The sequence below is a fragment of the Pelobates fuscus genome, chromosome 8 (assembly GCF_036172605.1).
Source record: "Pelobates fuscus isolate aPelFus1 chromosome 8, aPelFus1.pri, whole genome shotgun sequence".
Classification (NCBI taxonomy): domain Eukaryota; kingdom Metazoa; phylum Chordata; class Amphibia; order Anura; family Pelobatidae; genus Pelobates; species Pelobates fuscus.
This window is the reverse complement of record NC_086324.1, coordinates 112,738,072-112,758,697: the sequence shown is the minus strand read 5'-3', so window position 1 is coordinate 112,758,697 and position 20,626 is coordinate 112,738,072. Positions and strand designations below refer to the sequence as shown.

General features: G+C 46.0%; 1 protein-coding gene across 1 annotated transcript in view; it reads left to right on the top strand.

Annotated features, from left to right (window-relative positions):
- Positions 1–20,626, top strand: part of METTL22 (methyltransferase 22, Kin17 lysine) — a 388,543-nt gene that overhangs the window by 95,713 nt on the left and 272,204 nt on the right. Inside the window, exon 5 of the mRNA XM_063429464.1 lies at positions 254–325. Within this exon, the coding sequence (XP_063285534.1) occupies positions 254–325 (72 nt within the window). The remainder of the gene's footprint in view (positions 1–253; positions 326–20,626) is intronic.

Genomic DNA, 20,626 nt, shown 5'->3' with positions numbered 1-20,626 from the left:
AAATTAAGTGGACAAGTGGATATTATTTTGGAAGGTATCAATATGATTTCATAAAAGCTTGGATGACATGTACAATTAAGTATACATCAAAATCAATTTTGCATTAAAAATCATTTAACCTAATGATCCAATTGAATTAAATTACAATGTTAATGTTAGATAATGATCAAATCCAATTTGGGTTTTCTAAATTTGTTGGTTTGGTTAAATGTAAAACCATAGATTTTATTTCTGGCTGTATTTTTTTTTCCAGATGTTGGTGAAGACCTGCTAAAGATGTGTGAAAATAATGTTGTCCTAAATAGAAGGCTTACAGATCTATCAGGTTATAACATTTTTTCCATATGGTATTTAATGTTTACATACTTCATATTATTGATAATTTTATCAAAATACAGATTAAGGAACAGCATACAGTAAAACATTTTTAAATGTTATAACATGACAGGAGGCTTCATATTTGCTTTAGTCTCACTTTACTAGAACTCCACAGCAGCACAGAAAAACAACCAATCAGAAAAAAGTTAGGTACTATAAAACTCCCCTCCCCATGCATCATTCCCTCTTTCTTTGCAGCTCCGCATCAGTACAGGTCAGAGTACCACTGCTTATAGTGGGTGGCTTTGGGATTTAGTATGACTTATTTAGGATTTATTTTTTGGTATCATAGTATATTTATTATTTATATTTTATGTACACAGTATTTAGTTATATATTTATTATATTTAGTATCATATTATATTTATTATTCATGTTTTATATATACTGTAGTTATATTTTATATATTATATTTACTATTTATATATTATATATATATTGTGTTCAGCTATATCTTAGACTTAGTTTGGGGATTACTACCCTTCTGACTGTCTCCTTCCCCTGTACCCTCGGGGATTTTTTTCTTTCATGTGGTGGTTCTAGGGGAGTTCTTGGGGATCCCTTTCAGTTGCTTCCCCTCCCCCCCCACCCTCTTACACCATGTGTCTGCCATTGCTATCTGCTGGCTACAAGTGTTAGGGGTTTCAGGAGACTAGCCGTCTGGCTGCCTCCTCTGATTCCCCGAGCTCCTTCATGAGTATACTGCACGTGGCCGTCTCACCGCGATCGGCTCCTTCTAGAGCCACGGGCCTCCGACCGGGTAGAGGAGGGTGCGCCTGCTTGCGACCCCTCCTCCATTCACGGTGATAGGATCTTGGCTAGCATTACCCTGCTGTCTGCGCCGGCTGATTTCATCAGGTTTACCGTGCTTCCTCTACTGAGAGGACAGTTCATATCACAGATCACTATTTCCTATGACAGTGTAGATATCAGTGTTTGGGTCAGTTTACACCTCAGATTACTGGGTTTCAATACAGGGTATATATCACAGCTTGCTGTGGGTGCTTATGACAGTTTACTTTAAAGATCACTGTATTTCCTAGGACAGTGTATATATCACAGTTTGCTGTGAGTGTTTGTAACAGTTTACACCTCAGATTACTGTGTTTCAATACAGTGTATATATCACAGTTTGCTGTGAGTTGTATGGCAATGTGGATCACAGATTTCTGTGAGTTTTTATGACTGTGTACTTCTCAGAGTACACTTCTCCCCGCTACTCCTGTGCCCCATAGATTGGCCTGCTATGTCTGTGCCCCAGTGATTGGCCTGCTAGGTCTGTGCCCATTTGATTGGTTTGCTTTGTCCATGCCCTTCTGACTAGCCTGCTCTATCTGTGCCCTTTGTTAGGCCTAAGCTATCTGGGCCCGAAACCCCTTTTTGGCCTGGAAGGATGTCACTGAGAAAAGCCCAGTAACCACTATTGACATGGAGATGGGTGGGTGTCCAGGCAACCACTACTTCCTTACTATCCAAGAGGACACCAGTAAACCCTAAACCTCATGCCCTCAGGGGCAAGGTTTTTTATGAGGATCCCCGGGCGCGCCACCACGGTTTACTCCAACCCGGTGGCGGCACATCTCCAAAGAGCCCTGAGGTACGTATTTACCGTTATCTACATTATTTGTCATTCTTGGTTTTTCGAGCCTTCCAATTGTCCTATCGCTCGGGTCGTCGAGAGGCCTGACTTGACCTCCTCCGACCTCCCGGGCTCTCGTGGATTGTGGAGAACATCTCCAGCTTTCCTCAGGCTACCGACGGTCCTCCTGGACCCCGTGTGCGCGCACAGGATCTGGGCGGTCAGTTGGTAGTTTCCATCATTGTTTCCGAAGGTTACATATTCTCACCATCCCTTTCTGTCATTTAGGATGGACGCGGCCCGAGGTTGTTTACTACACTATTCCATCTTCCATCGGTCTGGTTTATTACCAGTTGCTTCCATCTCAGGTGATCGATTCAGAGTGAGGTCTCATGATCAGAGAGACCCACCTCAGGATCTCAGTCTTATGCTGATATTACCAAATGGTTTAGCCCTACAGTTGGTCACCCTGAGTCCCCAAGGGACTCTAGTTTGGGTTACAAGAGGGTGCAGTCCTCCATCACCTCGATCCGAGAATTATATTTTATTTTCACGAATAGAGAGCAAACCCCTCTCATATATGGAACCGGACACTGATTTGTTATTAGATTTGTTAGCCCAATACTGAGCTGGATACAGAGGACATGTTTTGAGTGACACTTTCTCGTAGAGAGGACCGGCCACGGATGTAGACTCTACTGTTTGGTTACTAACGGGTGCGGACCGCCTGGGCCGCGTGGTCGTAGAGGAAGTGGCCCAAATACGGGCAGACCTCTCCAACGTGGAGGCACGGATGTCTGTGGCGGAGGCTGAAACCAAGGCGCTCCGCACAGACCTCGAACAGACTAATGCTTCAGTGACCACCCAAGAAGCAGACATGGCCCACCTGACCACGTGGGTGGACGACCTAGATAATCGCGGACGCAGGATGAACCTGCGGATCCGCGGCGTCAGGGAGGGGGGCCCAGCCGAAAACATCCCAGAGCTCCTTAGACAGATCTTCAGCCAGGTACTGGGCAATCAAAACATGCCCAGATTGGGTCTAGTCAGAGCCCACCGCGCATTGCGCCCTCCGCCCACACCGAGGGACAGCCAAGAGATATAGTGTGCTGCCTGGATAATTTCCAACTGAAGGAAGAAATACTGCGCACAGCAAGACGCATGGGCACCGTCCGTATGGAAGGCCAATCGATCACAATATACCAAGACCTTTCCCGCTACACACTTCAAGCCAGGCGTGCACTACGCCCCATCACCACAGCCCTGCAACATGCCGGCATACAGTACCGCTGGGGATACCCCTTCTCCCTCTCCGCTCGGCACGGCCCAGAACACCTGATCATAAGGAAACCTGAAGACGTCCCTCCATTTCTACGCACCCTGGGCCTCCCACTGGTGACGGTCCCCAACTGGCTGGCGAGGTCATTCCTCACGCAACCTAACAGACCCCAGCAGCAACAACGACGCAACCCGGACCAGCAAAGACCACAGCAACAACGCCGTCGCGATGGGCGCCCTGACCAAGCCAGACACGAAATATAAAACCGCACCACACTGCCTTGGTGGCAAGAAGAAAATCCACTTCAACGCAGACAACTACGACAGACTGTGAGTACTATGCATGGGGACGATTGACTGACTTAGACTGAACCTCCGGGGATTTGGGTGGGGGGAAGGGGGGAGGGGAGATCAGAATCCGTATGGCACTGGGCTAGCATAAAGGCATGAGCCACATCGATACCCCACACCCAGCACGGCCGGAACCAGGCTGATTTTGGGAGGGGGACGGGATGCATAGATCACCTCAACAGTGCGGACATACCAGGGGAGGACTCTGAAACGGGGGGTTGGGAGGGGGAGACGGGAGGCTGCAGCGAACAGGGGAGGGCTGATTCCCAAGGTACTCTCCCAGATATCACCACGGACGCTAAGCTGAAAGCAGAACCGAAGACTCAAGACAGATATGGCTCAAGCGGGAACACACCCGCACTGGTACACAGACCAATACACAGAACACAGGGACACCAACAGACACCAACAGGCCCACGCACCACACACAGCACTGACACTTTAACACATCCGCAAGAGGGGGGTAGAGGGAGGCAGGGGGGGGGGACCGCAAATTGAAGGAAGACCCCTTCCCGCACTACCGCACACGACACACCCACGCGACGCCAGACCGAGCCCCTGCGCGGCACACAGTCAACAGCAGGCTGTAACACGCCTCGCGAGCACACAGCACCACCGGTAACACATGGATGGTGGCAAACATGCCCACTCCCATACAACCCGAGGACCCAACTACCAGAGTAGTCACAACAACTAGAAAAAGACGAAAGCTTGCGAGACGCACCACGCGTCAATACGCAGACAGTAGTGATTAAGTTTAGCCACACATGGACCCAACACAAACTACAGGAAACGCACTTCCAGGAAGGCCGAGTCCCAGCACTGCAAGACCGCTACTACCGGCAGGGATACTTTAGCAACAACCCAGACCGGCACACACTGGGAGTAGTAATTCTTTTCTCAAACCGGACCCCGTACATCGAACAAGCCACACTCAGATGCAACCACGGCAGATATATCTTCACAAAAGGCACCATACTAGACCAGACGTACCCTTTCGCCAACCTATATGCCCCAAACTCAAAGCAGCACCACTTCCTGCGCTCAACATACTAATGAAGTTCACAGAAGGCACCTTGATTATAGGGGGGACCTATAACATGACACTACACCCAGAGCAAGATTCGTCAGCCAAACAAGGGTCCACACCCGATAACAGAAAAGCCAAAACGTTCCGCACGATCCACTACCACCACCTCGCGGACTGCTGGCGGGCACTCCACCCATCGACCCACGACTACACATTCTACTCCACGACACACTCCTCATACTCAAGATTGGACTATTTCCTAGTGCCCCACAACACCCTCACCCTACTCAGAGAGGCGGAGATACTACCCATGACTTGGTCAGACCACTGCCCAATCCGCATAAAATTACAATCACCCTTATACAGACCAAAACAAACCTCCTGGAGGTTGAATGAATCGATTCTCTCGGACGCACTGGTAGTGGACAAGACCAGGCAGACCATACAAGACTACTTCATGGACAATGAGCTGGGAGACACGACACCCCTGACATGCTGGGAGGCCCATAAAGCGGTGGTTCGGGGACAGCTGATCAAGACTTGCTCCACCCGTAAGCGAGAAGCGACCCGGACAACGATCTGCCTCAGTGAGGAGATAGCAACTCTAGAAGCCAGACACAAGCGCACCCTGGACGCGGAGATATACAGGGACCTGCTCATCAAAAGAGAACAACTCTCCACACTCCTGAACCGCTCGATACAGCGCACATACCAGCACTTCAAACACGTGGTATACGAACACGGGAACAAATGTGGGAGACTATTGGCAAACCTTCTAAAACAGCGCAAGTCCCAGCTATACATCCCGAAAATCAAGGGCCCACAACAGCAACTTCTACATCTCCTGGACCAAATTTCATCCGCGTTTCTCTCTTACTACCAAGGGTTATACCACCTACGCCACGACGCACCGGAGGGACTGCGCCCTCGTAAGCTCGAAGAGATCCAGCGATACCTGGACACCGCAGGCGGACCCAGACTGGAGAACGCGGACAGGGAGAACCTGGAAACGCCCATAACCATTGAGGAACTGGCGCACGCCATTAAAAAGGCAAAGACGGGCAAGGCACCAGGACCCGATGGCTTCCCCCTTACATACTATAAGGCCTTCTCTACAGACCTCCTCCCGAAGCTGCAAGCGGCTCTCAACTCCATCCTGGAAGGGGCCACGCCAACAGCCCAATTCACGGCCGCAAATATCACGCTTCTACCTAAGGAGGGCAAGGATCCCACGCTGTGCCCGAGCTACCGCCCGATCTCGGTCTTGAACACAGACCTCAAACTCCTAGCAAGTGTCCTGGCAGCACGCCTAGCACCATTATTGCCCGCGACAGTACACCTGGACCAATCGGGATTCATCCCAGGGAGGGAGGTAAGGGACAACACCATCAGAGCCCTGAACATCATAGCACATGCCACAGACGCTGAAAAAGCGTTCGACAGTGTGGACTGGGACCTCATGTTCGGCACACTCCAAAACCTCGGACCAAACTACCTCTCCTGGGTGAAAGCCCTATATACGCGCCCGACAGCACGCATCCGGATTAACGGAGCACTGACAAACCCATTCCAGATACATAACGGGACCAGGCACTGTCACCCCTGCTCTTCGCATGAACACTAGAACCCTTCCTCAACAGAATCAGACAAAATGACGACATACAAGGGATCACAATCGGATGGACGCATCACAAGACCCTGGCCTATGCAGACGACCTCCTCTTCATAGTCACGACCCCAGGACCGACCTTACAAGCCATCCAGTCGGAATTCGAAACGTACGGCCGAGTTTCGAACCTTCAAATTAACTTCTCGAAGTCGGAAATCCTTGAACTATCCATCGACCACACACTTAGACGGGCTCTCCAGCGACAATACCCATACCGCTGGTGCGACCAACACATGAGATACTTGGGAGTCTGGCTAACACCGAACCCGGCAGATCTATATACCCACAATTACGTCCCAATCCTGAAAAAAGCGATTGAAGAACTACGCACTTGGGACTCATACTACATCTCCTGGCTGGGCAGGGTGAACGCGATCAAGATGACACTACTGCCCAAACTCCTCTTCATTTTCCAGACGGTGCCCATATCGGCCCCGGATTCCTACTTTTCTGCTTTGAAGACAGAGGTCCGCAAGTTCGTATGGAAAGGCAAATCGCCGCACATAGCGTACGCCCAACTGACGCTGCCCAAACTCAGAGGGGGGCTGGTGCTCCCTGATTTCGAGAAATATTACCAAGCAATGCACCTAAACAGGATCATGAGCTGGTCGGTGGACAAAAATATGGACCCGGCCAAATGCGATCTAAAAACCCTGCCGTGGATCACGAAAGCCGCATACAGACTCAAACAAATACCGAACCCGTTCGTGACAGCGACCATGCGGATCTGGCACAGACATGGCACGAAACATTACCTGACGACAGACCCAGGCCCCTTACTCCCGCTGAGAGGCAACCCTGACTTCCCGGCAGGAGATCAAGGCCCGATACCGGGTCTAACTAAACACATACCCACCTTGCGGGCCAAGGATGTCCTTCAATGGCCGTTCGCCGTCCGCACGACGACGAACTTTTTCCGGAACAGCCACACACGTTCACGCACACCCTGGCAAGAGCGCAGATCGCGCAATACACCAGATCAATCCCCCAAAAGCCGTACCTACTGAGAGATCTGACGCAGTTCGAACAGCTGTGCACACAAGACCAGGAACCAGCCCGGGCCATATCGCAGATCTACTCGGCCATCATAGTGAACAGATACATCCTGGCACCGCCATGCATCAGACACTGGGAGGAGGACTTAAATGAATCCCTCACAGACGCAGAATCGGACAAGATTATAACTCGCGTACAGAAAACGCCAGGTTCGGCGAGAGCACAAGAAAACTCCTACAAAATTCTGACCAGGTGGTACATAACCCAATCAAATCTACACGCCAGAGACCACCAGATCAGACACCTGCTGGCGATGCGAGGATGCGGTGGGCACCTTTACACACATATGGTGGGATTGCGCCCGAATTAGACCCTTCTGGGAAACAATCCGAAAGATAATACAAGAAGTAACGGATGAGGCCTTACCACAGACACCAGCCGCCTTCCTCCTCCACCACACCACCATGCCAACACCAGCATACACCAGATCCATCATCCCGAAACTCCTAAATGCGGCCAAAATAACGATCCCCATGTTCTGGAGACAGATCTGCACACCGCCCATGAGACGTTGGGTGGAGGAAGTGGAGGACATAAAGAAAATACGAAGACATGAAAGCGACTGTGTTGGAATCTAAGTAAAAATTAATTTACTAGGACAAGATTGCCACGTGGTATGTGCACTTGCATATGTTGATGTATCACGTAGCTAAGATACAATCAGTAGTGTAAGGAGCATATGTAGGAATACAGGATATACGAGTATTTCCCCTCCTCCATTGTGCTGGGCAAGCCATGTGGTCAAACAGGAATTTAGTCTCTATTCGGTTGATTAGATAAGAGTGTGTAGGTTGAACTGATTATGGGAGGAGCTACATGCCTATATAAGGGACCTACACTGTATGATCAGGACTCAGACTTTGCTGTTTTTTGGTGACATTAGTCCCTCTGAGCCCCGGTCGGTGAATCGAATAAAGAATCTCTTCCTTCCTGAAGAAACCTGTGTCCATCTCTCTGTGCTTGGCTTCCGTCAGTTTCTCCGGTATCATTTGGTGCATTGGCCGGGAAGCTCATCATTCAACGGTAGCTGAGTAGCAGAGGCGTGAGACGGTCTATCTTTGCCCACGTTCTCTACGGCTGCACCCCTGAACTTCTGAGTGGACCTCCCTTCGTCTCGGCGCCACTGGTCTGTTGTCCAGGAGATCATCGGCCTCTACGTAGTAAGTGCTGGGGTGTCCCCGTCGATGAGTGTGAACTCAGGTTCAGGAACGAGGAGGTAAGACGACCGCTGTTTTAGACGGCGGACCCACTAGTGGTATTGGATACCGATTGTGCGGTAGGCCCATAAGGGGTTATTTGGAATCTGCCCCCTCCAGTGGAGGGAAGGAGCGAAGGCGCACCGCTCAATTAAACGCCCTGTAGTCAGCCCGTTTAATTTTGGTTTGGAGTCAGGCGGGGTTCTCGTGTAAATAGCCCTAGCCGGACACCGGTGTCTTGTCTAGACTAGCGTTCTAGGGTGTATATTTTGTTCGCTAGGTCGGAGGGACCGGGAGACTAAGCGGCGTCTGTGTAAATTCGGTCCGCTAGATCTCAACCTATCTTGGCTAAGTGGGAAGGCGTGTAAATTTGGAACCCACTAGATTTTTGATAGAGTAGATAGACTAAAAGGGTGCTGTTGTAAATTCCGCCCTCTAGTTTGCTATATGTGGTGCTTGGGCAGTGTGGCTAACCAAAACGGATGTAGATAGTTTTAGGTAGTCCATCAAGGTACTGGCCAATAGATTAGTTGGGAATTGTATATGTGTTAAAGATTGTTTTAGTAGCGTGTATATCTTGCTAGATAGTGTGAGCTCTGCTGTCTAGCGAGAGTGTGAATAGTGTGTAACTGTATGATAGCGCACGGTACCATAACCATGTATAATTACTGACACTGTAAATAAGTACTAATAATTGTCGTCTATATTGCATGTCTAACACCATAACCACTACTAATTGTACTGTGACTTTAAATTGTACTTTAACCTATGCTAACCGTACTGTAACTACTGTTTGTAAAGACGATGTTACTGGGGTATGTTATAGACGGGTAATTCAAATATAGGGAATTATAGCGTGGGTGACTGTATAGTTTCACCAAAGGGCACAGTATTAGTTATTTAGTGACTGGTGTAACAGCTGTGTGAGTATGGGAATTCCCTGAGTGTTTTGTTGTGTGCGTTTCACTTAGTAACTGTACCACGTGGTGCTGTTGCCGAGGGAACAGGTGTGACCGTTGATAGTGTTTTTTCAAAGTATCTGTTGGAAACGACGCTCCATTGTTAAGTATGGGCGCGTCAGATTCGACAATTTTGGATCCCTTAGGATGCATGATAAAGAATTTTAAAAAGGGATACACTAAATGTGATTTTGGGGTAAAAATTTCTCCAGCACGCCTGATAACATTGTGTAGTAGGGAATGGCCTACTTTGGTTGCCGCATGGCCGCTACGTGGCAGTTTGGATCCTAACCTGGTACAGCGTGTACACGTGGCTGTATCAGGTAGGCCTGAACTTTACGGCCAGTTTCCATATATTGATTGTTGGAGGCAGGCCGTAAATGACTCGCCAAAATGGATCCGAGTATGCCACGAGGAGCAATGTCGCCTCATGGTGGCCAGGACTCGCTTTTCCACTAGGGCCATGATTACGCCCATTTTGGACACGCCCCCTGAGTCTGAGATCCCTATGCCGCCCCCTTACTCCTCCTCCACAGGAAGAGGAAGAGGAGGTGCTGCTGGAAACGCTCCACCCCTTGCCCCGTTGTCCCCACCCACTTCCTCCTCCAGCTCAGAATCCAGACCCCTTGTTTCAAAACCTCCCCTTCCGGTACCTACTTCCGTTAACCCCACATATCCTGATTTGGCGCCATATCTAGCTTCCGGTCAGGCTCCCCCTAGCCCGGCCCGGAATATTTTATTCACCAACCTTCCCCATAGTAAAGCTTCCCCATCCCCATGCCTTACTACCCCTCGACTGGAACCCCTAACTGACGCACCTCAACGAAGCCCCATACTAACCCGACAACTGACCGGTACCCTCCAACCCCAACATTATCAAATGCCACTTCGATTGACTCCTGGCTCGACACACCTTAACGATGACGGCCAGATAAAATACGCTGACCCAGTCTTTGTCAATGTCCCTTTCACGACTACCGATCTCTTTAATTGGAAGACCCATAACTCCTCTTACACTGAAAAGCCTCAAGCCATGACCGATCTGTTCACCTCGATAGTCCAGACACACAATCCCACTTGGGCTGGTTGCCAGCAATTATTAATGACATTATTTAATAACGAGGAAAGGACTAGGATAAATCAAGCGGCAATTAAAGCGTTGGAAGAAGAGGCCCGTGCACAAAATCAAGCCAACCCAGCAGCATGGGCCGCAACTCATTATCCGAACACTGATCCAGAGTGGAATGTCAATGGTGCAGACATGGTTCATTTAAAAGCTTATAGAGACGCTATTATTGCTGGCATGAAAGCTGGAGGAAAGAAGGCGACTAATATGTCTAAGACGGCTGAGGTGTTACAGAAATGTGATGAATCGCCCAGTGTCTTTTATGACCGATTATTGGAGGCATACCGCTTGTATACCCCCTTTAATCCGGAGGCCCCTGAGAATTCCCGGATGGTTAACTCTGCCTTTGTCAGCCAAGCCTACGGAGATATAAAGCGCAAGCTACAAAAGTTAGAAGGGTTTGTAGGGATGTCCATAACCCAACTAATGGAGGTAGCGAATAAAGTGTATATGAACAGGGAAACTGAGACGAAGAAAGAGGAAGAGCACAAGATGCGTAGAAAGGCAGATATGCTTGCGGTAGCGATCACAGGCGTAGATAGAAGGGAAAAGGAAGTATATAGGGGAACGGATAGAGGCGATAATAAGTGGAATGGGGAACCCCTGAGTAGGAATCAGTGCGCATATTGTAGGGAAGAAGGGCATTGGAGAAGCCCGCGAAGGGAACAGTATGAGAGAGACCGACCCAGGGCAGGATATGGTAATTATAGAGGCAGAGCGAGAGGTAGAGGAGGTCCCAGAGGGAGTAATGGTAGCAATAGAGGAAGTGTTAGAGAAGACAGGTACTATCCCGCAGCGCAGAGATCCCGCGATAGAGAAGATAGGGACTTTGTAGGATTGGCTGACACGGTCATGGAGGACTATTGATACCGACCGGGCTCCATCCCCCTTGGCCGAGCGGAGCCTATGGTCGATGTATCAATAGGGGGAAAAAGGAGTGCATTCATGATCGATACTGGTGCTGAACATTCGGTGGTGACTGACCTAGTTGCTCCTCCATCTGGAAGAACTATCACCGTAAGAGGAGCAACTGGAAGGAGTGCTGCTAAACCGGCTCTTAAAAGTCGACTCTGTACATTGGGAGGCCACGTAGTGAAACATCAATTCCTTTATATGCCTGAATGTCCATTCCAACTGCTAGGAAGTGATTTGCTGTCAAAACAACAAGCGCAGATAACGTTTCTACCAAATGGAACAACATCTTTAAAGTTCAATGGACCTTCAGGTATAATGACACTATCTGTACCAAAGAAAGAAGAGTGGCGACTTTATACAGCGTTGACTAGCCAAAACCCTAAGAGTGATGAATCCTTGTTCAATATACCAGGAGTTTGGGCAGAGAACAACCCACCAGGACTTGCTCGTAATATTCCACCAATTCGAATCGAACTGAAACTTGGTGTCTATCCAGTGAGCTTACGGCAATATCATATCCCACAAAAGGCCAAGAAGAATATACAATCGTATCTGGATCAGTTCTTACGGTATGGTATCCTAAAATTCTGTACTTCCCCCTGGAACACCCCATTGCTGCCTGTTCAAAAGCCCGGTACAGATGAGTATCGCCCTGTGCAGGACTTGAGAGCAGTCAATGATGCGGTTGTAAGTATACATCCAGTTGTGCCCAATCCATATAACCTGCTTGCTTTAATTCCGGGCGGGGCTACCTATTTCACTGTCTTAGATCTCAAAGATGCCTTCTTTTGCCTTCGAATTGCTGCAGAAAGTCAGTGTATCTTTGCATTCCAATGGGAAAATGCTGTAACGGGCTCGAAACGCCAGATGACTTGGACGAGACTGCCCCAAGGGTTTTAAAATTCACCTACCCTATTTGGATCAGCTTTAAGTCAAGACTTACTGGATTTCAAGTCCATCCCAGGAGAGTGTGTACTATTACAATATGTAGATGATTTGTTGATAGCCGCAGTTACAAGAGAAATATGTCAGCAAGCAACACATGATTTACTACACATTCTCTGGAAGGCAGGATACAAGGTGTCCAGGAAGAAAGCCCAGTTGTGTCAGCCAACTGTCAAGTATCTGGGATTCCATATCTCTGAAGGTCAAAGAATAATGGGTTCAGAGAGAAAAGAAGCTGTATGCCAAATACCAATACCCAAGAATAGAAGACAAGTGCGGGAATTCTTGGGGGCAGCAGGCTTCTGTAGGATATGGATTCCCAGTTATGCGATATTGGCGAAACCTCTTTATGCAGCTATAAAAGGTACAGAACACGATCCCTTCCTATGGACCCCTGAACAGCAAAAGGCATTTGAAGATGTGAAGAAGGCTTTGATGAGTGCCCCAGCATTAGGTCTACCTGATCACACACGTCCATTCTACTTATATGTACACAAGCAAAGAATAATGGCTGTGGGAGTATTAACACAGTATTTGGGATCATGGCAAGGACCTGTTGCATATATGTCCAAACAACTGGATGCAGTGGCCAGTGGTCTTCCACCTTGTCTAAGAGCCGTAGCTGCAGCCGCCTGCTGGTAGCTGAAGCCGATAAACTCACTCTGGGTCAAGAACTCTATGTGCGAGTCCCGCACGCAGTACAGACGTTGCTAGATTACAAAGGCAATCATTGGTTCAGTAACAGCCGCATGACTAAGTATCAAGCAATGTTGTGTGAAAACCCAAGAGTGCATTTAGAGACTGTCAATACCTTAAATCCAGCTACCCTTTTGCCGCAACCTACTGAAAGTCAATACGATTGCCTGGAGGTGATGGATGAAGTATTTTCAAGTAGACCAGATCTTCATGACTTTCCCATCCAGAACCCTGATGTCCAGTACTATACAGACGGTAGTAGTTATGTGAAAGAAGGGATTCGCTATGCAGGATATGCAGTAACAACTATGGACAAGGTGATAGAAGCTCGGCCACTGTCAAAAGGAACATCGGCACAGAAGGCAGGATTAATTGCACTAACACGAGCGTTACAATTGGCTGAAGGTTTAAGAGTGAACATCTACACGGACTCCAAGTATGCATTTTTAACCACTCATGCCCATGGAGCTTTGTATAAAGAAAGAGGACTATTGAATTCAGAGGGTAAAGAAATTAAGTACGCAGCTGAAATATTGTAACTACTGGAAGCCGTGTGGGAACCGAAAGAAGTTGGTATTATACATTGTCGGGCGCATCTGAAAGGAGACGGTGATGTAACCAAAGGAAATCGGATGGCAGATAATGCAGCTAAGCGTGCCGCTGAATCAGGAAGACAGGAATATGTGGAACATATAGCTGCTCTTATACCAACTCCACTGTCTCAATGGACTCCAGTTTATACAGCTCAAGAAGAAGAGTGGTTAAAGACTGAAACTGGAAAGTACCTGGAGAACAAATGGTATCAGTTAGAAGATGGAAGAATAGTCATTCCAGCATCACTAGCTGTAGAAATTGTCCATAACTCACAACGGGGCACATTCTGGAAGAGATAGTATGGAAGAATCTTTCAGAAAACTTTTCTACATACCAAGATTGTCCAACTTGACTCAAGCCATTGTACGAAGATGTGTGATATGTGCCAAGAATAATGCAAGGCAAGGACCAGTGAAACCACCGGGAGTCCAGTATATGGGGGGACTCCCTATGTCCGATCTTCAAATAGACTATACAGTAATGCCTAAATCCGGTGGACATCACTACCTACTAGTAGTTGTGTGCACCTATTCAGGCTGGGTAGAAGCATGTCCTACTCGTACAGAGAAAGCAGGAGAAGTTGTACGATTCCTGCTGCGAGAAATAATACCCCGATATGGACTACCATGCTCTATAGGATCGGATAATGGTCCAGCCTTTTTTTCACCAGTGCCTACAACAACTGACGCATATGCTTGGTATTAAGTGGAAGCTTCATACGGCATATAGACCTCAGAGCTCTGGTAAAGTAGAAAGAATGAATAGAACTATAAAGAACCAGTTGGCAAAGATGTGTCAAGAGACTCAGCTTAAGTGGAATGTTCTTTTGCCTATAGCTCTGTTACGTATTCGTAGTACACCTACCAGAAGGATGGGTCTCTCACCTTTTGAAATCATGTATGGGCGTCCACCTCCCGTACTTGGTAACTTAAGGGGGGATTTAAGTCAGTTGGGAGAAGGAATTACCCGGCAGCAGGTTGTAGAGTTGAGTAAAACTATGGAGGAGGTACAGAAATGGGTACAAGATAGATTACCTGTGAATATTTATCCCCCTGTTCATAGCTATCATCCAGGAGATCAAGTGTGGATTAAAGAGTGGAACAGTATACCGTTAGGGCCTAAGTGGAGGGGTCCTTATGTTGTTCTTTTGTGTACCCCTACAGCAATAAAGGTGGCTGAAGTGACTCCGTGGATTCATCACTCCAGGGTTAAACCAGTAGCAGTAGATTCTTGGCAAGCTACACCAGATCCAGAGAATCCCTGCAAGATCCGGTTAGAGCGCCCGACTCAGTCGGAGTGACGAGGACACATTGGGATTACAATTGTATTTAAAGAGATTAGTAAGTGAGTGTTTTTGACGGCCATAATAAAGCCTGACCACTCACCCACGTATCATAGCCAGGGTGTCTCGAAGGGACCTCTGTGAAGAAGAGCAGAACTCCATTCACTGCAGCCCTTACCTCCTGGAAGCTGAGGTGCCATCGCACGGACAAAGACTGAGGATGAAGACGTTGAAAGAAGTGCTTTTGATAATGTATATTTTTGTGTCTTTTTATATTCAGGAAGGTAGAGGTACCGACACTCCTAGCTGTGAGGTTTGCATTATGACTACTATAACAGGTAATCATATTTCCCAGACCCTAATTTTGCATTCACAATATGAGTGTAAGGGATATGTGTCTAGGTGTAGATACCTAGGTATAGAATATAGTGTATGCCATTTAGGAGTAGGAGAACCTAAGTGCTTCAATCCAGAGTATCAACCCCGTACAATTTGGTTGACCCTCAGGAATGGAGATCCACAGGGGACCCTAATAAATAAGACTGTATTAGAAACCGTACATTCTTCGGGTGTTCTGCTATTTGATGCATGTAAAGCAATATCAAGTGGTAGAAAGCCGTGGAATGTATGTGGGGATCTTAAGTGGGAGAGAACGTATGGGTCTAACCATAAATATATTTGTCCCAGTAGTAAAAACAAGTACGTAAGTCCAAAATGCCCAGATAAGGATTATAATTATTGCCCATATTGGTCTTGTGTGGGGTGGGCAACTTGGGGACAGACAGCAGATAAGGATATGATTGTTACTAAGTTGCCTACCAAACCATATTGTAAGTCTATGGGATGTAACCCAGTCCATATACTTATAAATAATCCTGAACAATTTTTAGATAGGTTCGGTAACTTATTTGGGTTTCAGATATATGGGACGGGTTTAGATCCTGGGACAATATTGTTTATAGGGATAGAGACCGATACCGTAGCATCCCAAACTCATCAGGTTTTCCATTCTTTTTATGAAGAGATGAGTGTAGATAATAAGATCAGAAAAAAACACACAAAGAACATAAAGTTCTATGTCACTGTGTAGCACTCGTACACACTACCCCAAGGTCTCCCAGAAGGGTGCAGTAGTGCAGGGGGTTACACAGAGACAGGAGTACCGATATGAGACTCCCGATGTCTCAAAGGGGCTTGACCCCAAATAGAAGCAAACAAAAACAATGAGGTGTGCAAATAGTCTCAATATGTGAGTGAGACTCTCTGCATAGTCTGGAATAATATATATAGCGCGATTAGGTCTACATACAAAACCTGGCTATTAAAATAATATGGTCAGAGACCCCAAACAAATAAAGTATTTACAAGTGATCCTACAGTCCTATGCCACCCCAGAGTAGTATAGAAACAGAGATAATAAGGTAGATATCCTCACTGCACCCTAATGATAAGCTTTATTGTGCTCTGCTATAGGGATATGAGTGACAAACATCTGAGTATCTGAATCTCCATAATCTATACACCCCATGGGATGTCAGTGTTAGAAAAAATATATATATTTATCTTAGTGGAAATTGAGCTATCTCCAAAACAGAGAGAGAGATGAAAATTGATATAGAAATAGCAAATCCGTCAAAATCAGACTGATGGTTTAAATTAAGAAAGCCTCTCTCCCTGTAAAACTAACTAGACAGGCATAGGACAGAAAAGAAAGAAATTAAATCCAATTAAATAGTGATCATGATGCTACAAACACCAGTGCCCAGTGCAGAGAAAACGCCCAACGTACGTTTCGGTGCTAAAGAGATGCACCTTCGTCAGGGGCCAACATATAACTGATGGAAAGCCTCTTAAATACCCAAGCTGCCAGGAGACATGAATACCTTGTGACCAATAGGATGTGGGGGTGTGTATATCACCAGCTGTCCGTGATATCCAGCCTAACAAACTGCGATCGCATCAAACCACGAATCACGTGGTGAGTGTAGAGGAGGAGTCCGGGGCCGGTCACGTGACCCGCCACGTCATGCATCACGTGACGTAACCGGCACTTCCCCATCTAGGCGGGACCCACTCGTCATCATCACTCGGCTCCGCCCATCATCCTCACGTGGGCGGGCCCCCGATGACAACAGGGCGGGGTTAAAGAATATGCCGATATCGGGATAAACCGAAAGTGTCACTAGATGTAAATAGATGCCTACATGTAAGTCCCCTTCCACAAATAATCTTTAGCAAGTCTTGCTCCTAAAGATAGTATGTCTCCTAGAGATAGTATAATTTAAAGTGATAAATCCAGTCTATAACACATCCTCACTGCATGAGCTTTATACAAATATCTAAACAGATTATAGATCAGCTGCCAAATAAAGATGTATCCCACAGTATTTTTTAACAGAGGACACTGGGGGATGTTGTATAGATGTCAGTACACATATATAAATGCCTTTAATGGTCATATTGCAGTATTCATGTCGAAATAATAAAGTAATAATAATGAAATAAGATAAAACATAATAATAACAATAAAGAAATATGATTAAACTAAAGTATACACACTGTGAAACGAAACCCACGCTATATTTACAAATTTACAAGTGTATCAGATCAATTCCTATCTCTCGAGATAAGTACGTACACAAATAGTGTACAAGGAGCAGAGACATTTCCGAATAAATATGTCTCCCAAAGGGGTGTCAATGGTCTACAATGAAGGGTGTATATGAGAAACCCTCATTTAGACCAGAGGGTGACAGAGTTTTGAGCTTATAAATCCAGAAGCTTTCCCTTTGGAGTAGCTTCTTATCCAGGTCACCCCCTCTTGGACCCAATGTAACCCTTTCAATACCACTGAATCTGATCCCTTCAGATGAACCACCGTGGTATAATTTCAGATGTTTAGAGACTGGAGTGTCAATTAGTCTTTTGGGGTTAACAGAGTTAACATGTTCCCGTATCCTGAGTTTAAACAACCGGGACGTTTTTCCCACAGAGTTTTTTACATGAGCAAGAGAGTAGATAGATAAGGCCCTTAGACTGGCAATTAAAGAAGTTTTTTACTGTAAATTCATGTGCCCCTAGGGAATCCGAGAAAGTTTTAGAAGGTCTACGGATAAACTTGCATGCCTTACATTTCCCACATTGATATGTCCCTACGACTGGGGACTTCAGCCAAGACGTTTTTTGGTCCTGAGTTTAAACAACGTCCCGGTTGTTTAAACTCGGGATACGGGAACATGTTAACTCTGTTAACCCCAAAAGACTAATTGACACTCCAGTCTCTAAACATCTGAAATTATACCACGGTGGTTCATCTGAAGGGATCAGATTCAGTGGTATTGAAAGGGTTACATTGGGACCAAGAGGGGGTGACCTGGATAAGAAGCTACTCCAAAGGGAAAGCTTCTGGATTTATAAGCTCAAAACTCTGTCACCCTCTGGTCTAAATGAGGGTTTCTCATATACACCCTTCATTGTAGACCATTGACACCCCTTTGGGAGACATATTTATTCGGAAATGTCTCTGCTCCTTGTACACTATTTGTGTACGTACTTATCTCGAGAGATAGGAATTGATCTGATACACTTGTAAATTTGTAAATATAGCGTGGGTTTCGTTTCACAGTGTGTATACTTTAGTTTAATCATATTTCTTTATTGTTATTATGTTTTATCTTATTTCATTATTATTACTTTATTATTTCGACATGAATACCGCAATATGACCATTAAAGGCATTTATACATGTGTACTGACATCTATACAACATCCCCCAGTGTCCTCTGTTAAAAAATACTGTGGGATACATCTTTATTTGGCAGCTGATCTATAATCTGTTGTTTAGATATTTGTATAAAGCTCATGCAGTGAGGATGTGTTATAGGCTGGATTTATCACTTTAAATTATACTTTCTTGCCTGTATTCCAAATAAAATAAAATAAAAAACTCTATCATACTGATTGTGCATCTTGGTGGATGTACTGTTAATGCACCAATATTCACACATGTATACTTATCTACATCTAGTCTCCATATATATGTACTATTAGCATTTTTACATGTCCCTACTGTCTATAATATCAGTGGGAGATCATGTATTACAGGGTCCCTTAGACATACTATTTATGTATACTTGCCTACATCTAGTTCTCCATATATATGTACTATTAGCATTTCTACATGTTCCTACTGTTTATAATATCAGTAGGAGATCATGTATTACAGGGTCACTTAGACATACTATCTTTAGGAGCAAGACTTGCTAAAGATTATTTGTGGAAGGGGACTTACATGTAGGCATCTATTTACATCTAGTGACACTTTCGGTTTATCCCGATATCGGCATATTCTTTAACCCCGCCCTGTTGTCATCGGGGGCCCGCCCACGTGAGGATGATGGGCGGAGCCGAGTGACATCCCATGGGGTGTATAGATTATGGAGATTCAGATACTCAGATGTTTGTCACTCATATCCCTATAGCAGATCACAATAAAGCTTATCATTAGGGTGCAGTGAGGATATCTACCTTATTATCTCTGTTTCTATACTACTCTGGGGTGGCATAGGACTGTAGGATCACTTGTAAATACTTTATTTGTTTGGGGTCTCTGACCATATTATTTTAATAGCCAGGTTTTGTATGTAGACCTAACCGCGCTATATATATTATTCCAGACTATGCAGAGAGTCTCACTCACATATTGAGACTATTTGCACACCTCATTGTTTTAGATAATAAGATCCCCCATAATGCTAAAAACCTGTTTATAGATTTAGCTGAAAGTATTGCTGGTAGTCTTAATGTGACCAACTGCTATGTGTGTGGAGGTACTAACATGGGAGACCAATGGCCCTGGGAAGCAAAGGAGGTAATGTCCGGTTCTGAGACAATTGAACAAATAATATCCTCACAAGCCGATTATCAGATGAGTGTTAGAGGTAAATCTAAGTGGAGATTAAAGACCTCCATCATAGGTTATGTTTGCATAGCAAGAAAAGGAATAATGTTTGATACATCTGTAGGAGAACTAACTTGTCTAGGGCAAAAAGCTTATGATGATAGTACAAAGAATACAACCTGGTGGTCGGCTTCAAATGTCTCAGAACCACCCAACCCGTTTGCAAGATATGCCAGTTTAAAGGATGTGTGGTTTGATTTATCTATTACATCTAGTTGGAAAGCCCCAGCAAATTTGTACTGGATCTGTGGTAAGAAGGCCTATTCGGAGTTACCACAGGACTGGGAAGGGGCATGTGTGTTAGGTATGCTCAAACCATCCTTCTTCTTGTTGCCTATTGAAACAGGTGAGACTTTGGGAGTTAAAGTATATGATGTGAATCATAGGAAGAAAAGGGGACCCATAGAGATAGGCGCCTGGGAAGATAATGAATGGCCTCCCCAGCGTATTATAGATTATTATGGGCCAGCCACTTGGGCAGAGGATGGCACTTTCGGATATAGAACCCCAATATATATGCTCAACCGCATTATAAGGTTACAGGCGGTGGTTGAGAAATTACTAATGAGACATCACAAGCGCTCAATCTTCTAGCGAAGCATAATACTAGGA